This window comes from Phodopus roborovskii, unplaced genomic scaffold (genome assembly GCF_943737965.1).
Source record: "Phodopus roborovskii unplaced genomic scaffold, PHOROB, whole genome shotgun sequence".
Taxonomy (NCBI): Eukaryota; Metazoa; Chordata; class Mammalia; order Rodentia; family Cricetidae; genus Phodopus; species Phodopus roborovskii.
The window spans coordinates 22652079-22674889 of NW_026126540.1; the positions used below are offsets into that span (position 1 = coordinate 22652079).

At 40.6% G+C, this 22811-nt stretch overlaps 1 protein-coding gene across 9 annotated transcripts in view; it reads left to right on the forward strand.

Moving 5' to 3' along the window:
* The window catches only part of Ash1l (ASH1 like histone lysine methyltransferase), a 146711-nt gene that overhangs the window by 111913 nt on the left and 11987 nt on the right, over positions 1-22811 (forward strand). For all 9 annotated transcript variants that reach the window (XR_007835411.1, XR_007835410.1, XR_007835412.1 and 6 more), the window contains exons 13-20: positions 4322-4430; positions 5094-5258; positions 5437-5531; positions 11274-11428; positions 16406-16558; positions 19271-19325; positions 19406-19538; positions 21901-22149. Coding sequence is in view for 6 of the 9 variants with exons in the window: in XM_051198831.1 (XP_051054788.1) it covers positions 4322-4430; positions 5094-5258; positions 5437-5531; positions 11274-11428; positions 16406-16558; positions 19271-19325; positions 19406-19538; positions 21901-22149 (1114 nt within the window). In the remaining 3 variants the exon portion in view is untranslated. The remainder of the gene's footprint in view (positions 1-4321; positions 4431-5093; positions 5259-5436; positions 5532-11273; positions 11429-16405; positions 16559-19270; positions 19326-19405; positions 19539-21900; positions 22150-22811) is intronic.

Genomic DNA, 22811 nt, shown 5'->3' on the forward strand with positions numbered 1-22811 from the left:
GTATCTAGGAGGCTAGGGGGTTCTGGAATTCCTTTGTGTTCAGTTTTGGCCCTAGGCCCTGTTGCATACAACATAGTCTTTAGGCGCTAAGGCTAGGGAGAGGGTTCATCTGAGTTTTCAGCTCTTCACTGATCCCCTGAGATTTAATCCATGTTCCAGTGGCTCTTCCCACATAGTAGCAAAAAAGATCCACTCTCAGTAGTTGTCCCCTACCTCCACATGCATGTCATTACACACACATGCACACACATGCACACACGTGTACATATGCCCAATACAAAATAAATGTTTAAAAAATAATAAAATGAACTGACTGTGAGGGTGGACATCTTTGTTTTACGTATGGTCTCTCAATGTAGAACAGGCTGTCCTAGAATTGCAGAGATTCCCCTGCCTCTTCCTCATGAGTACTGGGGTTAAGGTGTGTGGCATCATGCCCATCATGAATTAACAGATTCTTCTTAAATTCAATTTTTTGGTTTGTTTTTCAAGACAGGGTTTTTCTGTATAACCCTAGCCATCCTGGAACTTGTTCTCCAGGCTGTCCTGGAACTCAGATTTCAGCTACCTCTGTCTCCTGAGTGCTTGGATTAAAGTCATGCACCACTGTCAGGCCTCTGACCACTACTTGCAGCACTAAATAAATGTATGTAGGAAAGAGAGGAAAAGGGAAAAACACATTTTCCCAAAAAAAAAAAAAAATGACATAACTAGACCTTCTGTATTTACACTCTTAAGAAATTGAGTCTAGAATTAAAAATCATGTCCCAAAAGAAACTTGAGGCCATGTGTAAGGAGTACAGGTTTTTCCTGCCGGCAGCCTAGTCTTGTCCCGCCGCCACTCCAGCCCCAAATAACACACTGAGACTCTGTATTAGATATAATTCTGTTGGCCAGTTACTTGTTTCTTATAGGCTAGCTCTGTCTTAAGTATTAACCCATTTCTATGTATTTCCACGTGGTCTTACCAGCGAGAGGCGACTGGCGGTTCTATTCTCTCCAGACTCTCCATGTTGACCCCTCCTTCCTTTTTCCTCTTTCCTCCTTGTCTCCTAGTCCCTCCTATCTTGCTTTCCTATTGACCAACAGTGCTTTAATCATTAACCAGTATGAGAAACATATATACATAATGGCATCTCCCATCAGCCATGTCTTCATTAATAACACTAAAATATACTTTTTTGTTTGTTTTGAGATTACTGTAGTTTAGGCTGGCCTTGAGCTTTCAATTTAGATGATGATGACAATGAGCTTTTTTATACATTTATGTGTGTGTTCATTTGTTACTCGTTTGTATATGTATGTACACTGATGACACAGCACATGTGGGCATCGGGGAACTGATTTGTAAACATCAGGGTTTTTTTTTTTCTTTTTTCCAAGATCATAATTTATTGTACAAATTGAGTATTACATGATGAATTGACATGAGCTTCTTCAGGCATGGAACTTAGCAGATGAGGTTAGACATTTCAAAACTCCATTTATGATGCTTTCACAGCTGAAGTTCTTTAGGCCTTAATTTCAAGTATAAACCCAACAAAATAGTGCTTCCATATGTGACCACTACACAATTTATTCTACCTGTGAGAGTGTACGAGTTGAAGGACTTTTTAATACCAATGAACTGGAATTGGAATTACGCATCACTTTCTGCACCAGCCATGACTTCAATCCTAGCCCAAATCACAAATTCCACAGCCAATGTCCTTCAACAGGCCCAGCTATCAGCTCGGCCCCAACATCAGTTCTTTCTACCCTGTGGGTCCTAGGGACTGGACTCGAGTTAACCAGGCTTGGTAGTAATTGTCTGTACCCACTGAGCCATCTTGCCCATCTGATCCTAAATTGCTGATCTTCCTGTGTATAATTCAAAGACCAGACTGCGTACAGGAGACCTTTTCTCAAAAGGGGGGTGGTGGGGACTGTTCTTAAAATCTAGGGCCATAGTCATGGTGAGATGGTTTATTGGGTAAGCCTAGCCTGAAGATCTGCATTCAATCCCTAGGAGAGTGAAATTAGAGTGTTAACGTTCTGAAGTTGTCATCTGATATCTTCATGTGCCACACACACTCAATAAATACAAAAAACTGAAATTTTTTAACAATTTTTTCAACAATTTTTACTCTTATCAACAGCTTTAATTCCCCTTTGTACTGAAGGCCCTAACTAGATGATGGAATGAGGAAAGGAGAAACTAAAATGGGATTAAGAGACTCGAGAGTTCAGCAGTTTACATGGGAAGCACACCTGTGATTCTTAGGAAGGCACTGTTGCAGAGAGCCCACACCAACAAAGTAGATTGGAATAAGCCAGGGATGAAATACAGCTCAGTCAGTATAGTGCTTGCCTAGGATGCCCAAAGCCTTGGGTTTGATTCCCAGCAGCTTATAGACCACACATTGTGGTACAGCCTCTAACCCCAGCCCTCAGAATGTGAACATAAGAGATCTGAAGTTCAGAGTCATCCTCCACTTCTGAGGCCACATGGGACCCTGTCTCAAAACAAGTTTTCTATCCTAGGTCTCTTGAGCCATCCAGTCTCTGGGTCCTGGCACTCTAGGCACTATCAAGGGTGGGCTCACTCTTGTGGCATGGACCAGGCATTGATTGGCCATTACTACAATCTCTGTGCCACAAAGGCAGACTGATCTCTGTAAGTTCTAGGCCAACTTAGTCTACAAGGATTTTCCAGGATATTTAGAGCTGTTACACGGAAAAACCCTGTCTCCAAAAACAAACAAACAAACCAAAACTGCTAGGCATGGGGGCATGCACATTTAAGCATGCAGAGGCATGTGGTTCTCTGTTTGAGGCAAGCCATAACTACACAGTGAGGTCCTCCTGTCTCACCAAATAAGCAAGGGCTCACCTGGGCAGTGGTGGCGCACACCTTTAATCCCAGCACTTTGGAGGCATAGGCAGGTGGATCTGAGTTTGAGGCCAGCATGGTCTACACAGGACAGCCAAGACTGCACAGGCATCCTGTCTTGAAGTGGGAGGGGAGTAAGAACTGAGGAGGTGGCTCAACAATTGAGACTACTTGCTGCTCTTGAAGGGAATTGAGTTTAGTTTCTAGCACCCATGTAGGGCAACTTAGAACTAGCTCTAACACTAGCTCTTATGAATCTTAACACTGTGTTCTGGCTTCTGCGTGTACACCCCTCCCACAGAGATATACACATACACATAGATTTAAATTTTTTGAGGACTGGAGAGCTAGCCCAGTAGTTAAGAGCACTTACTGCTCTTGCAGAGTTCAGTTCCCAACACCCACATGGTGACTCACAACCAAATCCATTTCAGGGGATCCAGTGTCTATTCTGACCTCGACAGGCACCAAGCATGTATATGTTGCACAGTCATACAGATACAACATTCATACACATAAAATAATTTTTAAAATGTTCTTTTTAAATGTATAGATTATATTGTGATTCCATTTATTTGAAACGCAAAATAAACAAAACTAATACATGGTGGTAAAGATGAGAATAATATGGATTGTTTGTGGTATGGGTACTGACTTAGCTTTCTGAGAAATTATATAGATACATAAATCAGTAAGAACTCAGCAAGGTATGTACTCAAGATTTCTGGCACAGGGAAATATTTGCTTGTTAAGATATTTTGTTTTAGTTTTATAAGTGTGGATTTGTTTTGTTTCATAGGGCCTCAACTGTACTAGGCAGTTCCCCTTTGTTTTTTGAGCCAGGGTCTCATTTAGCCCACGCTACCCTCAAACTTTCTATGTAACCAAGGCTGACCTTGTACTCCTGAGTGTCATACTTTGGCACAGAATGAAAAAATTGTAAGCAAGTGCTACCACTCTTTGCTCTTGGAGCAGCATTTGGTTGAGATTGATTGAATTGATTGATTGATTGATTGATTGATTGATTGATTGATTGATTGATTGATTGATTGATATGGTGTCTCACTGTATAGTCCTTACCTGACCTGAACTCTTCTGTGTTCATGGTGGCACTCACCTTTTATTCTAGAACTCAAGAGGCAAAGACAGGAGGATATTTGTGAGGTGAGGCCAGCCTTGTCTACCTAATGAGTTTAGGGAAACTAGAGCTACACAAAAAATCCTACTGGGGGCTCAGGGTATGTGGGAAAAAAGAAATGCTCTCTCTAAGGCCAAACACAGTGATGCATGATGCATGTCTGTAATCCCACCTTTACATTCTTTTCCTCAGCCTTGTCTACAGAGTGAGTTCCAGAACAGACTCCAAAGCAATACAGAGAAACTCTGTCTCTTGGGGGGGGGGGGATGACAAACAAAACTCAACTTTTAATGTTGCTATTTTCTAAACAGGTCTGTTAATGGAGTGTACCGTATTGGACTGTATGCGCTTAAGGATGTGCTAGCTGGGACCGAGCTCACCTATGATTATAACTTTCATTCCTTCAATGTAGAAAAACAGGTAAGAATTTAAAATGAAGAGGGAGCCATTGATACTCACACTGAAGAAGAGTGCTCTTCACTCTCGAAGATGTGGATCTCACTGTCTCAGAACTCTGAAGACCACAGTGCCTTGTTATTGTTCTTCAGTCATGTCTGGTTTTGGTTTCAGTTTTTGTGACGGGGTCTTGCTATATATATAGCCCTGGCAAGCCTAGAACTTGCTATGTAGACCAGGCTGCTTTTGAACTTGAAGCAATCCTCCCTTCCAAGTGCTAGGATTACAGCATGTGCCACTATGCCCAGGTTGGGTATTCTGATTTACCTTTAGAGTAATTAGAGAAATTATAGGTGTGCATCATTACTTCAGTAGTTATAATCCATCCCTTCCCTCTCCTTCCTCTTACTCTCCCCTTCCTTGCTTTTGGTTCATTTGAATCAGACTTCCCTCAGATATGCTATGTTGTATGGTAAACTCCATATATTCCTGCCTCCATCTATCAAATGCTAAGATTATAGGGATGGGCCACCAGTATATACTTCAATTGATTATTAGCATATTTGCACTTAAAATCCTTGCTTCATCCTTAAAACTTTAGGGACCCAATGCTCAGGCACCCTCTTTGAACTTATAAAAGAAGCATGTACAGATATATATATATATATATATATTCTTTCATTACAGCAACTTTGTAAATGTGGTTTTGAGAAGTGTCGAGGAATCATCGGAGGCAAAAGCCAAAGGATGAATGGACTCACTAGCCATAAAAACAGCCAACCTATGAGCACACATAAGAAGTCTGGCCGGTCGAAAGAGAAGAGGAAGTCTAAGCACAAGCTGAAGAAAAGGGTGAGTCATGATCTTATAGGTTTCCCTAAAGGCTGCTTTGAGTTCCCTTCAGACACTTTCTAGAATAAGGGTCTAGAATCAGGTTGAGGGTTGCATCTTAATATTGGTTTTACAATTTTAGAGGTGATATCTGATTGAATTTTTTTCTCCTTATGCTCTCACCCACTTGAATTTTTAGAGAGGCCATCCCTCTGAAGAGCCCAGTGAAAACATCAATACCCCAACAAGATTGACTCCACAATTACAGATGAAACCAATGTCCAATAGAGAAAGGTAAAAAGGGTTTTTAATATTGAGTGCTTTTTAAATAACCTTAAGAAGTTTTTATATGACTTGCTTGTCAATGTAAAATATTGCTGAACTTCAGGAAGTTGGTCTAAGACATCAGGTCTTAATTCAACTAAAGACAAAGGTGTACGTGTGTGTTTGTTTTTGTTTTGTCCAAATTCCTCCAAAAAAAAGAAAAGAAAAACCATTGTCAGACCTGTCACAGCAATACCCCAGCCCCTGGTCCCAATTTCTGTCTTAGTTACGGTTTCTGTTGCTGTGAAGATACACCATGACCATGGCAAAGGAAAACATTTAATTGGGGTGGTGGTTTATAGTTTTAGAGGTTCAGTCCATTATCATCGTGGTGGGAAATGGTGGTACACAGGCAGACATGATACTGGAAAAGCATCTAAAAGTGCTGCACCTTGCAGGCAACAGGAATGGTCTGTCTCACTGGGAATAGCTGGAGTATAGGTGACCTCAAAACCCACTTGCTCAGTGACACACTTCCTCCAGCAAGGCCACACCTTCTAATAATGCCACTCCCTTTGGGGGCCATTTCCTTTCAGACCGCCATATCTTGTCTTAATTAAAAAAAAAAAAAAAAAAAAAAAAAAAAGAAGAAGAAGAAGAATATAGGGGACTGGAGAGATGGCTTAGTGGTTAAGTGTACTTACTGCTCTTCCAGAGGACCCAGGTTCAATTCCCAACACCCATATGGTGGCTCACAGCTGTCTGTAACTCCAGTTTCAAGGGATCTAACACCCTCTTCTGGCCTTCACAGTCATGGGGCATGTATGTGGTGCACAGACATACATATCAGCAAAACACCCACATACATAAAAATAAATTAATAAAAAGAAAAATTAATGTAGAACCTGGGCATAATAGTAGATGCCTTTAATGCCAACACTCAGGCATTAAAAGTAGAGGTAGAAGCAGGTGGATTTCTGAGTTTGAGACCAGCCTGCTCTACAAGCCACAAGCCAGATAAAATGACATTATGAGAACTTAAAAATAAATAAACACTAATAATAAGTAGAATAAGTAAGTGGTCAATAGTCAGATACACTGCTAGCATGTAGAAGTTCCATCATTTTGACCTCCCAGTACACATAGAGGAAAAACATTGACTTATATGTCTGTATTATTTTGATGTTTTAAACCGGAACCCTTGAAACCTTTATTTATTTATCTGCCGTTTTGAGGGAGTGGAAGCAATTTTTTATTTTGTAACTTCTTTCTGTGTCTCTCAAGTACTGGCCTTACTATATAGTCAAAGATGACTTTGGACTTCTGGTCATCCTGCCTTTACCTCCCTAAGTGCTCCCTTCCTCCCTTCCTTCTTTCTTTCTAAAACCAGGTCTAGCATAGAACTGCCTATATAAATCAGGTTGTTCTCTAACTCAAGATGCTCCTCTCACCTCTGCTTCCCAAGTGCTAAAATTACAGGAACAAAAATAAATTGTTCTACTCATCTGATTTCCTTTTAATCAAACATATTCATAGTTACGTAGGGGAGCTAGTGAGATAGCAGGTAAAAGCGCTTACCAGCAATCCTTACAACCTGAGTTCAACCCCTGGAATCCATGTAATAGAAGAAAACCAACTTCCACAGGTTGTCCTATGACCTCCACACACTGTAGTATGCACATCCCCACACATATACAGGTACACAGATATAAACAAAACAAGTAAACAAATATAAAGGAGGGGAGCATGTAGGACCAGAGAGATGATTCAGTAGATGAAGCTCTACCTGTACAAATGTGACAACTTGAATTCCATCCTTGAACCCCATTAAAAGCAGGGTATGGTGGTGCACATCTGTCCTAGTTTTTTGTCTGTTGCTATGATAAATGCCATGACAAAAAGTGTTCTTGCAGAGCAGAGGGTTTTTTTCACCTTACAGGAACTAAAGCAGAGACCATAGAGGAATACTGCTCATTTGCTTATACAGCCCAGGCCTACCAACCTAGGGATGGTATTACCTGCAGTGTACTACAATCTTTCACATCAATTAGCAATTGAGAAAATGCCCCACAGATATGCCCAGAGTTCAATGTAATGAAGGCAGTTCCTCAACTGAGTTTCCCCTCTTTCCAAGTGACTCTAATTTGTCTCAAAAACTAATGAGCAGAGCATCTCAAGTCCCGGCATTTATACAGTGAGATGGAAGGTGGAAACGGACAAGTTGCTAGAAATCTCATGGACCAGATAGAGGATAGCACACCAGTAGAAAGATCAAGAAAGACCCTGTTTCAATAAGGTAGAGAGCACTAGGATTAACTCTCAAAAGTTATCTTCTCACCTTCACATAAATACGTATGTGTGCATACATCATACTTAACTTTTAAGTTACATAAAGCTTAAATTAATTTTAAAATTGTTTTATTTATTTGTATGTGTGTATGTGGTATATATGTGTGAATACAGGATCACACAGACATGGCAAGCATGGGGATGTCCATTCTCTTTCCACTGTGGGACCTGGAATCAAATTCAGGTCATCAGGATTGCTCCACAAGCATTTTTACACTATACTACTTTGATGGCCTGTGAAGTAACTGCTCACAGAAAGCTTCTATACATTTCATGAGACTACCAGAGGAATCAATGACAAAAAAAATCCTGTTTTATTGAGCAATAAAAAATATATTTACGGCTGTGGAGATGGATCAATAAATAGCAGTGCTTGCTATGCAGCACAAGGACCTGAATTCTGACTCCTAGACCTTAGATTTGGGACTAGAGAGGCTTAGTGGGTGAAGTACACTGGGTACTCTTCCAGAGGACCCAGGTTCAGTTCCCAGCACCCCCACTACAGCTCACAGCCATCCATAGCTCCAGTCCTAGGCATCTGACACCTTCTGGCTTCAGCTTGCACCAGGCATGCATATGCTATATATACAAAACACCCATACACATAAAGTAAAATAAAAATAAAAAAAAATTGTAACTCCAGCTCCACAGAACCTGACAGCATCTTCTAGTTGTCACAGTCACCTGCACATACATGGCACAAAAAACACACAAATAGAAATTTAAAAGTAAACAAATAAAAGGCTTTTACTAGACATGGCTACACATCTTCAGTTCCAGCACTCTGAAGGCAGGGGCAGGCAGATTTCAGCAAGTTCAAGGCCAGTCAGAACTACATATAAAGAAAGGTAATCTTGAGGCTAGAGAGATTGCTCAGCAATTAAGCACACTTGCTTATTCTGATAAGAACTGCCCATATCAGAAGGAAAGAAAAGAGCTAGTCAGATGGCTCAGTTGGTTAGAATACTTTCATGGTGACCTGATTTACAGACCCATCAGGTCTACAGAGCTAGTTCTAAGTTGGTCAGGGCTGTTACACAGAGAAACCCTGTCTGGGGGTTTCCTATAGCCAGATGTTCTCTGTGCCTCCAGTTCTCAAATAATGACATGGACACATTAATAATTATGAATGCTTGGCCTTAGCTTAGGCTTGTTCTCTTATAACTTAAATTAAACTGTTTATATTAATTTACATTCTACCACTTGGCTCATTACCTCTCCTCCAACTTTTCTGGGTCTCACTGGCCAATCCTGCCCCTCCCCAGAGTTCTTCTCTCTCCCCAGAAGTCCCTCCTATCCTCTTCTGCCTGGCTATTGGCCATTCAACTCCTTATTAAAACAATCAGAAAGTGCCTTGGCAGAGACACATCAGCTGTAGGCCAGCCTAGTCTACAAAGCAAGTTCTAGCACAGCCAAAGCTGTTACACAGAGGGACCCTGTCTGGAGGTGGTGGGGGAGTTCAAAGTCAAGGCTTTTGAAATGGCATAGGAGATAGACACTGGTGACTTAAGTTATATTCCTCAGAACCCTTACAAAAGTAGGAGATAACTGACTGCACAAAGTTGTCCTATGATCTTCAGATGTTTGCTGTGGCCCTTGCACATAGCATGTGGGCAAACAAAACACACACAATAATAATAATAAATATTTTAAAGGACTGGAGCTAAGGTTAGTGGTTAAGAACACATAATTGCTTTTAGTTCGCAGCATCCATGTTGGGCAACTCATTGCCTGGGTGACTCACAGCTGTCTATAACTCAAGCTCTAGGGTTTTGTGCCCTCTTCTGATCTCCTTGGCGCCTGTTAATTAAATAAATGTTTTTTCTTTCTTTCTTTTTTTTAATATATGAATAGCCAGGTAGTGGTAGAATATGCATTTAATCCTAGCACTCAGAGCCAGAGGCAGGCATTTCTCTGTGAGTTCAAGTATGGCCTGGTCTACAGAGTGAGTTCCAGGATAGCTAAGGCTACACAGAGAATCCCAGTCTGAAAAGAGAATCCCAGTCTGAAACAAACAATAAATAAATAAATAAATAAAAGTTAAATGAGCTGCAAAGCTGTCTTGGCAATTAAAAGTGAGTGTAACTGTTGCACAATATTCAAGTTTGATTCTGGGACATTCAATAACTTGAGCCTTTTCCAACAACTGCAAGCTGTTACACGTGTGCACACACTTCATTAAAAATAAATTAAAACATTAAAAGTAGGGGCCAGAAGAGATATCTCAGTGGTTAAGATCTTTTTTCAGAGAACCTGGTCCAGTTCCCAGTAACCACATGACAATTCATAACCATCTATAACTATAGTTCCAGGGGATCTGATGTGCTCCTCTGTCTCCAAGATCACCAGGCACACACACTATACACATACATAAATACAGACAAAGCACATACACATAAATTAAAAGTAAGTAAATATTAGCCAGGCGTTGGTGGTGCACACTTTTAATCCCAGCACTTGGGAGGCAGAGGCAGGCAGATCTCTGTGATTTCCAAGCCAGTCTAGTCTACAGAGCAAGTTCCAGGATAGGCTCCAAAGCAATACAGAGAAATCCTATCTTGAAAAACCAAAAAAAAAAACCAACAACAACAAAAGGAAGTAAATATTATTAAATAAAATTTTTGCCTCCTGTGACATAGTCTCACCATGTAACTTTGACCTAGCCTAGAACTCTCTGTGGAGACCTGGCTGACCTCAAACTCAGAAATCCACCTGCCTGTGCCTCCTGGGGAGGGCTTGTTTGTTTAAGAAAAGGATGAAGGTGTTCCTCAGCCACCTGAGTTTGAGGCCAGTCTGGGCTACCGGAGGCCCTCTCTAGAAGGGAAAAGACAAAACAGGTGCTAGCGAGGCGGCTCTGCAGGAAAAAGAGCTGGTTGCAAGCCCAGTGGCCTCAGTCTGATCGCTGAGTCCACTTAGTTGAAAGAGAAAACCAGCTCCTGCAAGTGTCGTTTGACCTCCATGCACACCCACACACATACCTAAGTGCACGTGCACAAACAGTAAATAAATGTAATTTTTGTTTTTTGAGATAGGGTTTCTCTGTTGTAGCCTTGGCCGTCCTGGAAGATTTGAGTCCAGCTTAGACTGTAATAGTGAGTTCAAGTCCCTAAACAAAACAAGATTTGTACAAACATTTCATAAACCTCTGCTTTCTAGTCTGGTTACTTTCCTTGCCAGATGTCTGGAGATAATATAGGAAAATGGTGTTTGGTGTTTTACAAGTCTCACTCTGTAGCCCAAGCAGGCTTTCAAATCTGAGCCTCCTGAGTGCTCAGATGACCAATGTGAACTGCCAGTGCCCAGTTGTATAATTGTTTTTAAAAGCTACTGTTCAGTTATCTATGTCACTTAGCAGCAATGGAGAGTGAACATGTAATAAAGTCTTACTGGATTAATAAGGAACACCCTTCTCTTTTCTTGCAGAAACTTTGTATTAAAGCATCATGTGTTCTTGGTCCGAAACTGGGAAAAGATTCATCAGAAACAGGAGGAAGTAAAGCACACTCGTGATATTCACTCAGCTTCGCTGTACACCCGTTGGAATGGCATCTGCAGAGATGATGGGAATATTAAGTCTGGTAAGGCACAGGAAGACTTACTTTTTTATTGTTATTATTTATGTATATGAATGATCTAATTGTGTGTATGTCTGCATGACAGAAGAGGGCATTGGTTTCTAGTACAAATGGTTGTGAACAACCATGTGGTTTCTGGGAATTGAACTCAGGACCTCTGAAAGAGCAGCCAGTACTATTTTATTCGCTGAACCATCTCTCCAACCCAAGATTTACTCTTTTGTTATTGTTTTTTGTTGTTGTTATTTTATTTTTCGTGGCAGGTTCTCTGTGTAGCCATGGCTGTCTTGGGAACTCTCTATAGACTAAGCTGGCCTCAAGCTGACAGATCACCTGCTCTGCCTCCCAAGTGCTACCACCATCTAGCTGTGATGACTAACCCTTAATTCTATGAAATTATTCAAAAATGATCATTTTAATTACTTTTAAAAAATAAATCATGTTTGGAAAGATGGCTTTTCTGCTGGGAGCACTGGCTGTTCTTCCAGAGGACCCAGGTTCACTTCCTAACACTGCCATCTGTAACTCCAGTTCTAGGAGATCCAGTGCTCTCTTTGGTCTCCATGGGCACTTCAGGCACAGGGTATGCATACCTGCAGGCAAAATACAAATAAAAGAAAAAATTAATTAGAACTGGGCATGATGGTACACACCTGTGACCCTGTCACTTAGACGATGGGAACAAGGAGTTTGAGACCAGCCTGATCCACATAGTGAGCTCCACACCAGCCAAGGCCACATTATGATGTCCTGTTTGGGGTAGGAGAGTTCCCCAATTTTTTTATTGAGGGTGTGTGTGTGTGTGAGTATGTGTATGACTACAAGACTCTTTCATGAATTAGTTTTTCTCTTTCTAACTTTACATGGCTTCCAGTGATTGACATCAGATCACCAGGCTTGCACGGGCCAGGCATCTTTACCTTCCCCTGTTTTACTTTTACACTGCTTATTCTAAGATGCTTTTTTAGTGTGAACCAAAACAATGATGCCAAAAAAACATTATGGGGAGAAAAAAGTCATAACTATAAACTCAGAGGCCTTTCTCATATATTTAAGTAAATACTATGCATGCAAAGCATCCAGTTTCCTTCTTGAGTGACTATTAGAAACTGCACTCATAATTTGAGCTAGTATGCACTCCATTACAGATGAGATACTGGCTTGTTTGTGCATCCTATTTTGTTTTGTTTTTAGTTTTGGTTTTGAAACTTCATTTCACTGTGTAACTCTGGCTGTCCTGCTCTGTAGACCTGGCTTGCCTCTGATTCACAAACATCTAGCTGCTTCTGCCTTCCAATTGCTGGGATTAAAATCTTTCACCACAACACCTGGCCCATGAATCCTTTCTAAATGGAATGTCCAGTATAGGATATGGTGGTGCATACCTTTAATAACAGCAGGAAGATCTGGAGGGCAAAGCCAGTCTCAAGCTACAGAGTGGCTACACAAGATCCTTTTTTTAAAAGAAGGGAAAGTATTTCAAAAAAAACATTAGAACCAGCAAAATGGCTCAGCAGGTAAGACAACTACTGCTAAATCCAGCAAACTGAGTTTTGAGACTTCTGAATGTTGTACTCTGACCTCACAAGTGTCCTGTGGCATATTCATATATGCACAAGTAGGTAAATAATTCCTAAAAAGAGGTGACAGACATGGTGGCAATACCTGTAACCCCATCATTTATGAATTAAAAGCAAAAGGACCAAGTATTTAAAGTCACTATTGGCTGCACAATGCATTACAGCCAGCCTGTGCTAGCTACATGAGACACTATGCTGTCTCAAAAAGAAAAAAAAGGAAAAAAAGTCAGACAGGTGACGTATGAACACCTTTAATCAGCACTGAGAGACTGAAGGTTGCCATCGGTTTGAAGTCAGCCTGATCTAGAGTGAGGCCTTGTTTCAAATAAATAAATTATTAAATAGCTTCTTTAGAGAGCCTTTGTTTCTTGTTTTGTACTTAGAAGATGGGTCTTGTGCAGCTCAAGCTAGCCTTGGACTTGCCGTATAGCTGAGGATGACGTTGGACACCCATTTCTCCTTTCTGTGCCTCTATAGTGCTGGGGTTATAGCTTTTGGTAATCCCATTGTTATTTAGAGAAAGAGGGGCAGGCCAAGTGGAACACATGGCATAACATGGATGTGGACGACAGAGGACAACTTGTGGGAGTCCATTCTCTTTTCAATTGTAGGTCCTGGAGCTCAAACTCAGGTTATTAGGCTTTGCACAAAGCATCTCCACCCACTGAACAGTCTCCCCAACCCAGAGAAAAATTAATTTCTCAGAATTTTAAATCCTTTCAGCAGTTTGGTTGTTAGAATCTTTGAATTTTCAAGCCAAACAGTTCAAATAGTAGAGTTATTTACTGATTATACACATCACTCAATGGACTGGTAACAGATCCAAGTCTGGACTGGGTATGGCCAAATTCTTGGCTTCTTACATGGATTTTCAAAAGTAGCAAATGACAGGTCAGATTACTGTCAAGGGTCACCTCAGGCAACATGGGTGAAAAGGGCTCACATGCTTGACTATGTACTTTCTTTCTGGGTTCCAGAGATAGAGGAGTTTGGTTATTAGCATCATGTTTGAAGACAGTCTCTATTTTAATTGACAGATCAAATTATATAATCACTTTTATATTACACTTGTCCCTTCCTATAATGCATCTTATTTTGATCCTGTGTACTTCCAATTTTGCATAGATGTAACATGGTAAATAGGAGATTCTTCCAAAAGTTCATTTTAAATATATGTTTTGTCTTACTATGCATGCATTCAAAACCAGTTTTGGCTAAATCAACCCACTTAACTTGATAAGTGGAGTACAATTGAAAAGAATTTAAATTTGATGCTTTATTTTTTTGGTTTGGTTTTGGTTTTTCAAGACAAGGTTTCTTTGTGTAGCCTTGCATGTCCTGAAACTCCTTCTGTAGAATATGCTAACCTAAAACTCAAAGAAATCCACCTGCCTCTGCCTCCCAAATGCTAGGATTAAAGTCGTGAGCCACCACTGCCCAGCCAAGTTTGATGTTTTTAAGGGAAGGGAAAATTTCCATTATTCAAAGTAGGATGTGTATGCCCCTCCATACAAGTAGAGGTCTTTCTTAGTTTGGTTTTTTATTGCTATGAAGAGACACCATGATCATGGCAACATCTATAAGGAAAAACATTTGAGGGGGCTTGCTTAACTTTTAAGAGGTTCAGTCCATCATCATTTCAGGGAGCATGGTGGCAAACAGGCAGATATGATGTTGGAGAAAGTAGCCAAGAGTTGTCTTGTAGGCAGCAGGAAGTTGACTGACTCACTGGGCAGTATCCAGAGCATAAAAACCTCAAAGCCTGCCCCCACAGGAGTACACTTCCTCTAGCAAAGCCATCCCTCCTAATAGTACCATTCCCTTTGGGGTCCAGTTTCTTTCAAACCACCACAGGGTCGGTCCTATCTTACAAGTTGACAGGTAAGTTTTTCAGAGAGAGGTGTGTGACTATGATCAGTTAAGTATCTCATGCTGCCACTTATTAAAAGAGGGGTATGGCCAAACAAAAAAGGAGTCCCAAATTGCTAACCACTTCCCTATGATTTCCTGCTTCCAAGCTAAATACATGAAAATAATGTGCCTGGTATGGTGGCACATTCTGTAATCCCAATATTTAGGAAGCAGAAGAACTTTGTGTTCAAGGCCAGCCTGATCTACATGGTGCCAGACACATTGCCTGTTGCTAAATTTGCACATTTGTGCGCGCGCGCACACACACACACACACAGAGAGAGAGAGAGACACCCTTCCTTCAGCATGCCGTTGTTACGAGCTGTTTTCCCACCATCTGGTCCCAGAGCCACACCAGCCCCAAATAACACAGAGAGACGCTGTATTAGATGTAATGTTGTTGGCCAGTTACTGGTTTCTTATTGGCTGGCTCTGTCTTAAATATTAATGCAGACAAAACCAATAAAAGAAACTTATTTACAGAATGACATCTCCCATCAGACAAGACTTTATTTCCATGTGGTCTTAGCAGAGAGAGAATCAGGACCTCTGTTCTCTTGGTCTTACATGTTGACTCTCCTCCTACCTCTTCCCGAAACCACCTTGTCTCCTAGCCCTGCCTATCTTGCTTTCCTATTGGCCAACAGTGCTTTATTCATTAGCCAAGAAGAGAAACATATTTACAGAATGACATCTCCCATCAGACAAGGCTTTATTTAGCAGCACTGCAAGGGCAGGATCTGGAAATAGAAAGCTTACTGTACTGCCTGTAGCCTGGACTCAGCTCACATGGTCACACATCCATTTAAAGGTTTGTCACGTTTAAGTGTATAAGTCTAGAGGAAAACATCACATACCATGAAGCTGGAGTTAGAGGAAGTTGTGAGCTACCGGAGGTTTTTAACTACCTGAGGTTGTGCGCTACCTGGTAAGGACCTAAACTCAAGTTCCCAGAAAGAGCAATACACACACTCTTAACTGCTAAGAGACTTAAAGGGAAAAAAGGAAACAGTATGTTGATACAGAGAGGAAAGAAGAAAATAAGGAAGATGGAGGCTGTCAGACTCTTTTTGAAGTACACACAGCTACTACACTATGTAGCATTTACTACTATATGTAAACACTAGTGTTCTCTAGTTTTTCTCTATGGAAAGAGAAACAACTACCTGCCCACTAATTCTACTTAATATCCTAAAGGAAAATAGAAAGGAAAAAAAAAAAAAAGGTCAGGAGTCAAGCTGGGCATTGGTGGCACATGCCTTTAATACCAGTACTCTGGAGGCAGAGACAGGTAGATAGATCTCTGTGAGTTAATTCCAGCCTGGTCTACAGAGCGAGTTCCAGGACAGGCTCCAAATCAATGCAGAGAAACCCTTGTCTCAAAAAAACAAAACAAACAAAAAACAAAAAACACAGGAATCAACTGGCAAAGAAAAAGATACATCTCATTCTTCATTTCCTGAAACTGCCTTTCACCTTCTCTTTGCAGATGTCTTCATGACCCAGTTCTCTGCCCTGCAGACAGCTAGATCTGTAAGAACAAGACGCTTGGCAGCTGCGGAGGAAAACCTGGAAGTGGCTCGGGCAGCTCGCCTAGCACAGATCTTCAAAGAGATCTGTGATGGTATCATCTCTTACAAAGGTATGAGTCTCACCCTCTCCTGAAGAAGCCCCACACTTCAAGAACACTGTAGGATTGTGAATTTAGGAGATAAATTTGTTCTTCTGGTAGTTGTTAATAGATAAAGGATTTTAGATTTTTTTTTTTTTCCCCGTTTTTATGTGAATGGGAGGTTTTACCTGTTTTTATCTGTGTGCCTCATGTATTCCTGTTGCCAGCAGAGGACAGAAAAGGACATTGGATCCCCTGGAAAGGGATTTACAGGCAGTTCTGGGAATCCTTGGCAAAAGCAGCCAGGGCTCTTAACTCTGCATCCTCTTTTTTTTTTTTTTTTTTTTTGGTTGGTTGGTTTGTTTGTTTGTTTTTCAAGACAGGTTTTCTCTGTGTAATAGTCATAACTATCCTGGAACTGTTCTGTAGACCAGACTGACCTCAAACTCATTGAGATCTGCCTTCCTGCCTCTGACTTCCTGTTTTTTTAGAAAAAATATTTATGTGTTGGGTGGTGAGGCTGTTTGTCCCTGTACATGCAGTGCTCATGGAGGTCAGAAGAGGGCGCCAGACAACATGGAGCCAGGGTTACAGGCAGTGTTGTAAGCTTACTGACCTGGGAGTTATACTCAGGTCTTCTCTTACTTCAGGCCAGTTTTCTTAATTGCTGACCCATCTCTCCAGCCCCTTGTTCTACCTTTTGTCAGAGATAGAGAATTATAGAATAAATTACTTGTTCAGTTATTTGAACCCAGAGCCTTGTACATATCAATGTGTGCTTATTATTTATGGTTAACTACTATATTTTTTTTTTAACTAGAGGATAGGTAATCTAATTTCCATGGATGAGATTACATTGAAATTTTAAATTATCAGGGCTGGAGAGAAAGTTCAGTGCTCTTCCAGAGAACTCTAGTTCAATTCCCATCATCCATATGGCACCTGTCAACTCTCTGTAACTCCAGTTCCAGGGGATCCTAAACATTCACACAGACATGAATGCCGACAAATGTACATAAAATGAAATCAAATGAATTTTTAAAAATTATAAGTATAGTATCTTATGTCTTAAACCCAGCCCTAGAGAGGATTGCTATGAGTGTGGGGCCATCATGGTCCACATACAGCCAGGTGATTGTAGCATATGCCTTTTATCCCCCAAATCTGGGAAGTAGAGGCAGGTGGATCTTTGAGTTCAAAGTCAGCCAGGGTACAGGGAAAGCAGTCTCCAAAAAAAAAAAAAAAAAAAAAAAAAAAACTGTAGAGTGTTTGTTTTTTGCTTTTGCCTAGCATGGTAGTGTACTTCTTTAATCCCAGCATTTAGGAGGCAGAGGCCATCTCTGTACATGACCCAGGCCAGCCAGTAGTGCATAATAAGATCCCGTCTCAACAAGAATATAAAAAGATGTAAGGTTTTGTGGCACCTGTGCCATGTGTGTCTTCTTAGAAAGCCCTTTTGACTAACATGGAACTGCTCTAATATTACCTACTTAGTATATATATCTGCACTCTAAGCAACATTTCTCTTTCTCCAATGAAACTACCAGAAGATACCAAATGAGACAGAATCCCTCACTAAGAATGCTGTGTGTCACACTGTTTGAGAAAAATAAATAATAGGGAAAGGCTACTAAATTCTTTTCTATCTGGAATTCAGTCAAATCCATACCAACAAGAATATTAATTATGGACATTTAAGAGAGACTGGAAAACATATTTTAGATCTGATGATCTTTTTTGTTGTAAAAAGATTTTTTGCCAGGCAGTGGTGCCACCCGCCATAAATCTCAGTACTGGGGAGGCAGTTAGGTGGTCTCTGTTAGTTTGAGGTCAGTATGGTCTACAGAGCAAGTTCAGGACAGGCTCCAAAGCTACAAAGAGAAACCCTGTCTTGAAAAACCAAAAAAAAAAAAAAAAAAAGAAAGAAAGAAAGAAAGGGAGGGAGGGAGGGAGCAAGGAAGGGAGAAAGAAACTTGAGGTCTTTCCTGCTTACATAGTGGTTTGAAACCAGCAGGCTTACGAGCAGGAGCAAGAATTTGCCCTAAAGTTATAGCTCACATTCTTTATAGAAAATTATTATCATGATCTAGCTATCATTATTTAACATTTTATATCTATGAACTATATCCTTCATAATATTGCTTGATTTTTAAAGTATTGTTTGATCTCTTTGGTGGGTAAAGAGAAGGAAGAGAGAGGAGAAGGTAAAAAAGGAGAGAGAGGGCCCAGTGGTGGTACTGCATGCCTTTAATACCAGCATTTTGGAGGCAGAGGCAGGCGGATCTCTGTGAGTCTACAAGAGCTAGTTCCAGGACAGGTTCCAAAGCCACACAGAGAAACCATGTCTCGAAAAATCAAAAAAAGAAAGGAAGGAGGGAGGGAGGCAGAGAGAGAGAGAGATGGGAGGTGGACAAGGCCCTTTTTAAAAAGGAACATAGTGAATGTGCACAGGTGATACTCTTAGTAGCTGCAACTGAGTATGTATTCGAGGATGTATCCTGTCAGAACTCCAAGAACATAGACCATCACATCTGACCAAGGAAAAATAAATTTTAATAAAATAAGTTAAGTGAACTGATAGGTGGTTGTAATTCAGGCTGCTCTTTTAAGCCATGAGTTCTAGACCGTTTAAACAACAAAACAAGACCTTCATCTCAAGTAGAAGAAAGGAAGGCAGGCAGGCGAGTTGGCTAATGTCCTTCCTTTTAGCATGTGTGTGCTAAACCTTGTATTCTTTTGCAGATTCTTCCCAACAAGCCCTTGCAGCTCCACTTTTGAATCTCCCCCCAAAGAAAAAGTAAGTCATGTTTGTGATAGCCTTGCAGAGCTCAGTAGAGAGGTTAGTGCACCAGATTGACAGCCTGATTTGTGTTCCAGGAACGCTGACTATTATGAGAAGATCTCTGACCCCCTGGATCTCAATACCATAGAAAAACGGATCCTCATTGGGTATTACAAAACAGTGGAAGCATTTGATGCTGACATGCTCAAGGTCTTTCGAAACGCTGAGGTATTTGTTAACATCAAACACAAATTTAAGAAGTTTGGTCTAAAGATAACTATTTTAAAATTTTAAATTTCATGTTGGGAAGTATAATAAATTTCTTTTAATTGCTACATCTGTTTATTTGTTTTGTGGGAGCATATACATGACACAGCATGCATGTAGAGGCATCAGTTTCCTCCTCCTATAGCATGTGGGTCCCAAGGATCAAACTCGGGTTGTCAGGCTTAGCAGTAAGTACCTGCTAAGCCATCTTATCAACTTGACCAGGAATTTTTTTTTTTTTTTTTTTTTTTTTTTTTGTATCGTGTTTTACCTGCGTGTATGTTTATGCACCGTGTGTGCAGTGTGCACTGAGGACAGAAGAGGGCATCAGATAGTTGTGAGCCATGATGTAGGTCCTGGGAACTGAACCTTCTATGTAAGAGCAGCCAGTACTCTTAATTACTGAGCCAGTTCTCCAAACCCAAAACAAGTCATTTTCCTTAGACACTCTTTGCATTATGTTGTGCAAAATAGTGTAAAATTCCATTTATTAAAAGTATTCTGGCCAGACTGAAAAGATGGCTCAGCAGTTAAGAACAGTGGCTGCTCTTCCAGAGTAACCCAGGTTCAATTTCCAGCACTCACATGGCAGTAACTCCAGTTCTAGGGAATCTGGCACCCTCACACAGATAGATAGCCATGCAGGAAAAACATTAATGTATATAAAAATAGATATCTTTACATTTTTTGGTTAAGAATAGTGATGTATAACTTCACTCCCAGCACTTGGGATGCAGATGCAGGTAGATCTCTGTAAGTTCAAAGGCTGCCTGATCCACAGAGAATTCTTACAGTAAGTTTCTGTCTCTTGACAGAGGTGGTGGGGTGGGTGCCCAGTTAACAAGATGGCTGGCTGTTCAGGTATAAGTACTTACTATGCAATCTAATAACCTGACTTTGTTCCCAGAACCCACAGTATAGTGTTGGAAGAAAAGAACTCACTTGCTAAGTCATTACCTGACCTATATGCATGCCATGGCATATATGTGCAACATAGCAATAACAACTTTTTAACTAAAAAAATTAACTCAGTCAGTACACATACTTACACTGTAAAAGTATTGATCCCCAAAACATAAGTGAAAATGCTGGATGTGGCCAGATATAATGTCACACACCTTTAACCCCAGCATGAGTGTGGCAGAGGCAAATGGATCTCTGTAGTCTATATGTAGCATGAGTTTTAAGCCAGCCAGAGCTACATAATGAGACCCTGACTAAAAAGAAAAGCCAGGTGTGGTGTTGTGCCCTTGCAGTCCCAGAGTTGAGGAGGCAGAAACAAGAGGATCCTGGAGCTCACTGGCCATCCATTCCATTCTAACTGGTTAACTCCAAGCCAAAAGAAGTTGTGGGGGTGGGTGCTGGAGAGATGACTCAGTGGGTAAGAGCACTGACTGCTCTCCCAGAAGACCTGGGTTCAATTCCCAGCACCCACAGGGCAGCTCATAAGTGTCTATAACTCCAGTTCCAGGGGACCTGACACCCATGGAAAAACACCAGTGCACATTTAAAAAAAAAGTGGACAGGGTTCCTCAGGATACCCAAGCTCTTCCTGTGGCCTACAAAGACAGACAGGCAGGCACACGTGTACGCACACGCACACGCACACACGCATGCACGCACGCACAGAAAATTCTGGAATGGAAGATTGAGTCATTTGTCAAAAACAATATAATCTTTATAAAATCCTAATTTTATAGTGAACTTTTATATTATACATTTTTACCAATTTATTTTGCATCTGTCATATCTTTGTTCATGAAAATAAGTACATATGAGACCAAGCTTAGTGGCTCACTCCTGTAATCCTAGCATTTGAAAGGCTGAGGCAAGAAGGTCAGCTCAAGTTTGAGCTCAGACCAGGCTATAAGTAAGACCCACCTCCAAAAGCAAGCCTAGAGTATAAATGAAATACTATATAATAGCTTAAAAAAGGCAATTCTCCAGTGACTTTGAAATACTCTGGGGAAAACAGAAAAGGTTATTAGGGTAGGAAAATAATTAGAGCAGTCTTCAATTAGGACATAGTTTCTATTAAAACCCAGATTCCACAGACATTTACTATGTGCTCCAAGCATTTGCTAAACAAAGGAAAATGGGAAATTTCTGCAATACATTATGCTTGCAACATTAATTAAAATTTAATGACCTTGACAGGAACGCAATAGCAAAACATACTATCTAAATTCTAATTTTTATTCATTATAGTTCAGTTTGTTAGCCAAAAGGGGAGAATAAAGAAAATCATGCTGCCTCTGCAGGTATATTTGTAAACCATAATGAGAAGAACAAAAATGATCTCTTTTTCTTTTGCTTTCTTCAGAAGTACTATGGGCGTAAATCCCCAATTGGGAGGGATGTTTGCCGCTTACGGAAGGCCTATTACAATGCCCGGCATGAGGCATCAGCTCAAATTGATGAGATTGTAGGAGAAACAGCAAGTGAGGCAGACAGCAGTGAGACCTCAGTCTCTGAAAAAGATAATGGGCATGAAAAGGATGATGATGTCATCCGATGTATCTGTGGCCTCTATAAGGATGAAGGCCTCATGATCCAGTGTGACAAGTGCATGGTGAGTGTTGAAGGCGATGCAGACGCCTGGTCCTGATGGGCATGGTGACCATATTCAGAAAAGCAACCTGTTCTTCCTTGGATTTGATGTGGCAGGCTTTTTATGAACTGTAACTTAGCACAACATTTGTTTATCCTCATACAGTCTTTCTTCCTTTTTTCTCTTTCATTTCCATCTTCCTTTCTGCTGCTTTCTGCCAATTTTAACTGTACATTTCTCATAAAATCTGCACTTAGGAGGGTAATGTTTGGTATAGTGCTTTATCTTGAAAAATATGAATCGCATACAATATAGAACATGAATACAGGTAGATTCTATTGTATCTAAGTTTCATCCATAGATGGCTCCTACTAGAAGAGCCATGTCCTGGACTCAATTTGTAGTGTTCTGCATACTTGTATACTTGTTAGTTTATTTGCTCATTGGGCTATGAATAATACATAAGATTATTGGGAGCATAAAGTCAAGTAAGCGTCTTTAGTGCCATTCTTTATGAGAATAAAGCCTTTCATAGTAACTGCAGCATTAGTACCGTTACATACCAAGTGATAGTTGAGTAGTACAATTATCTTTATTTTCTCTCTTCATCTTCCATTTTATTTGTCCAGATCTATATATTAGAATTGATGTATATACTTTTATTCAAACATTGTTTTACCTCT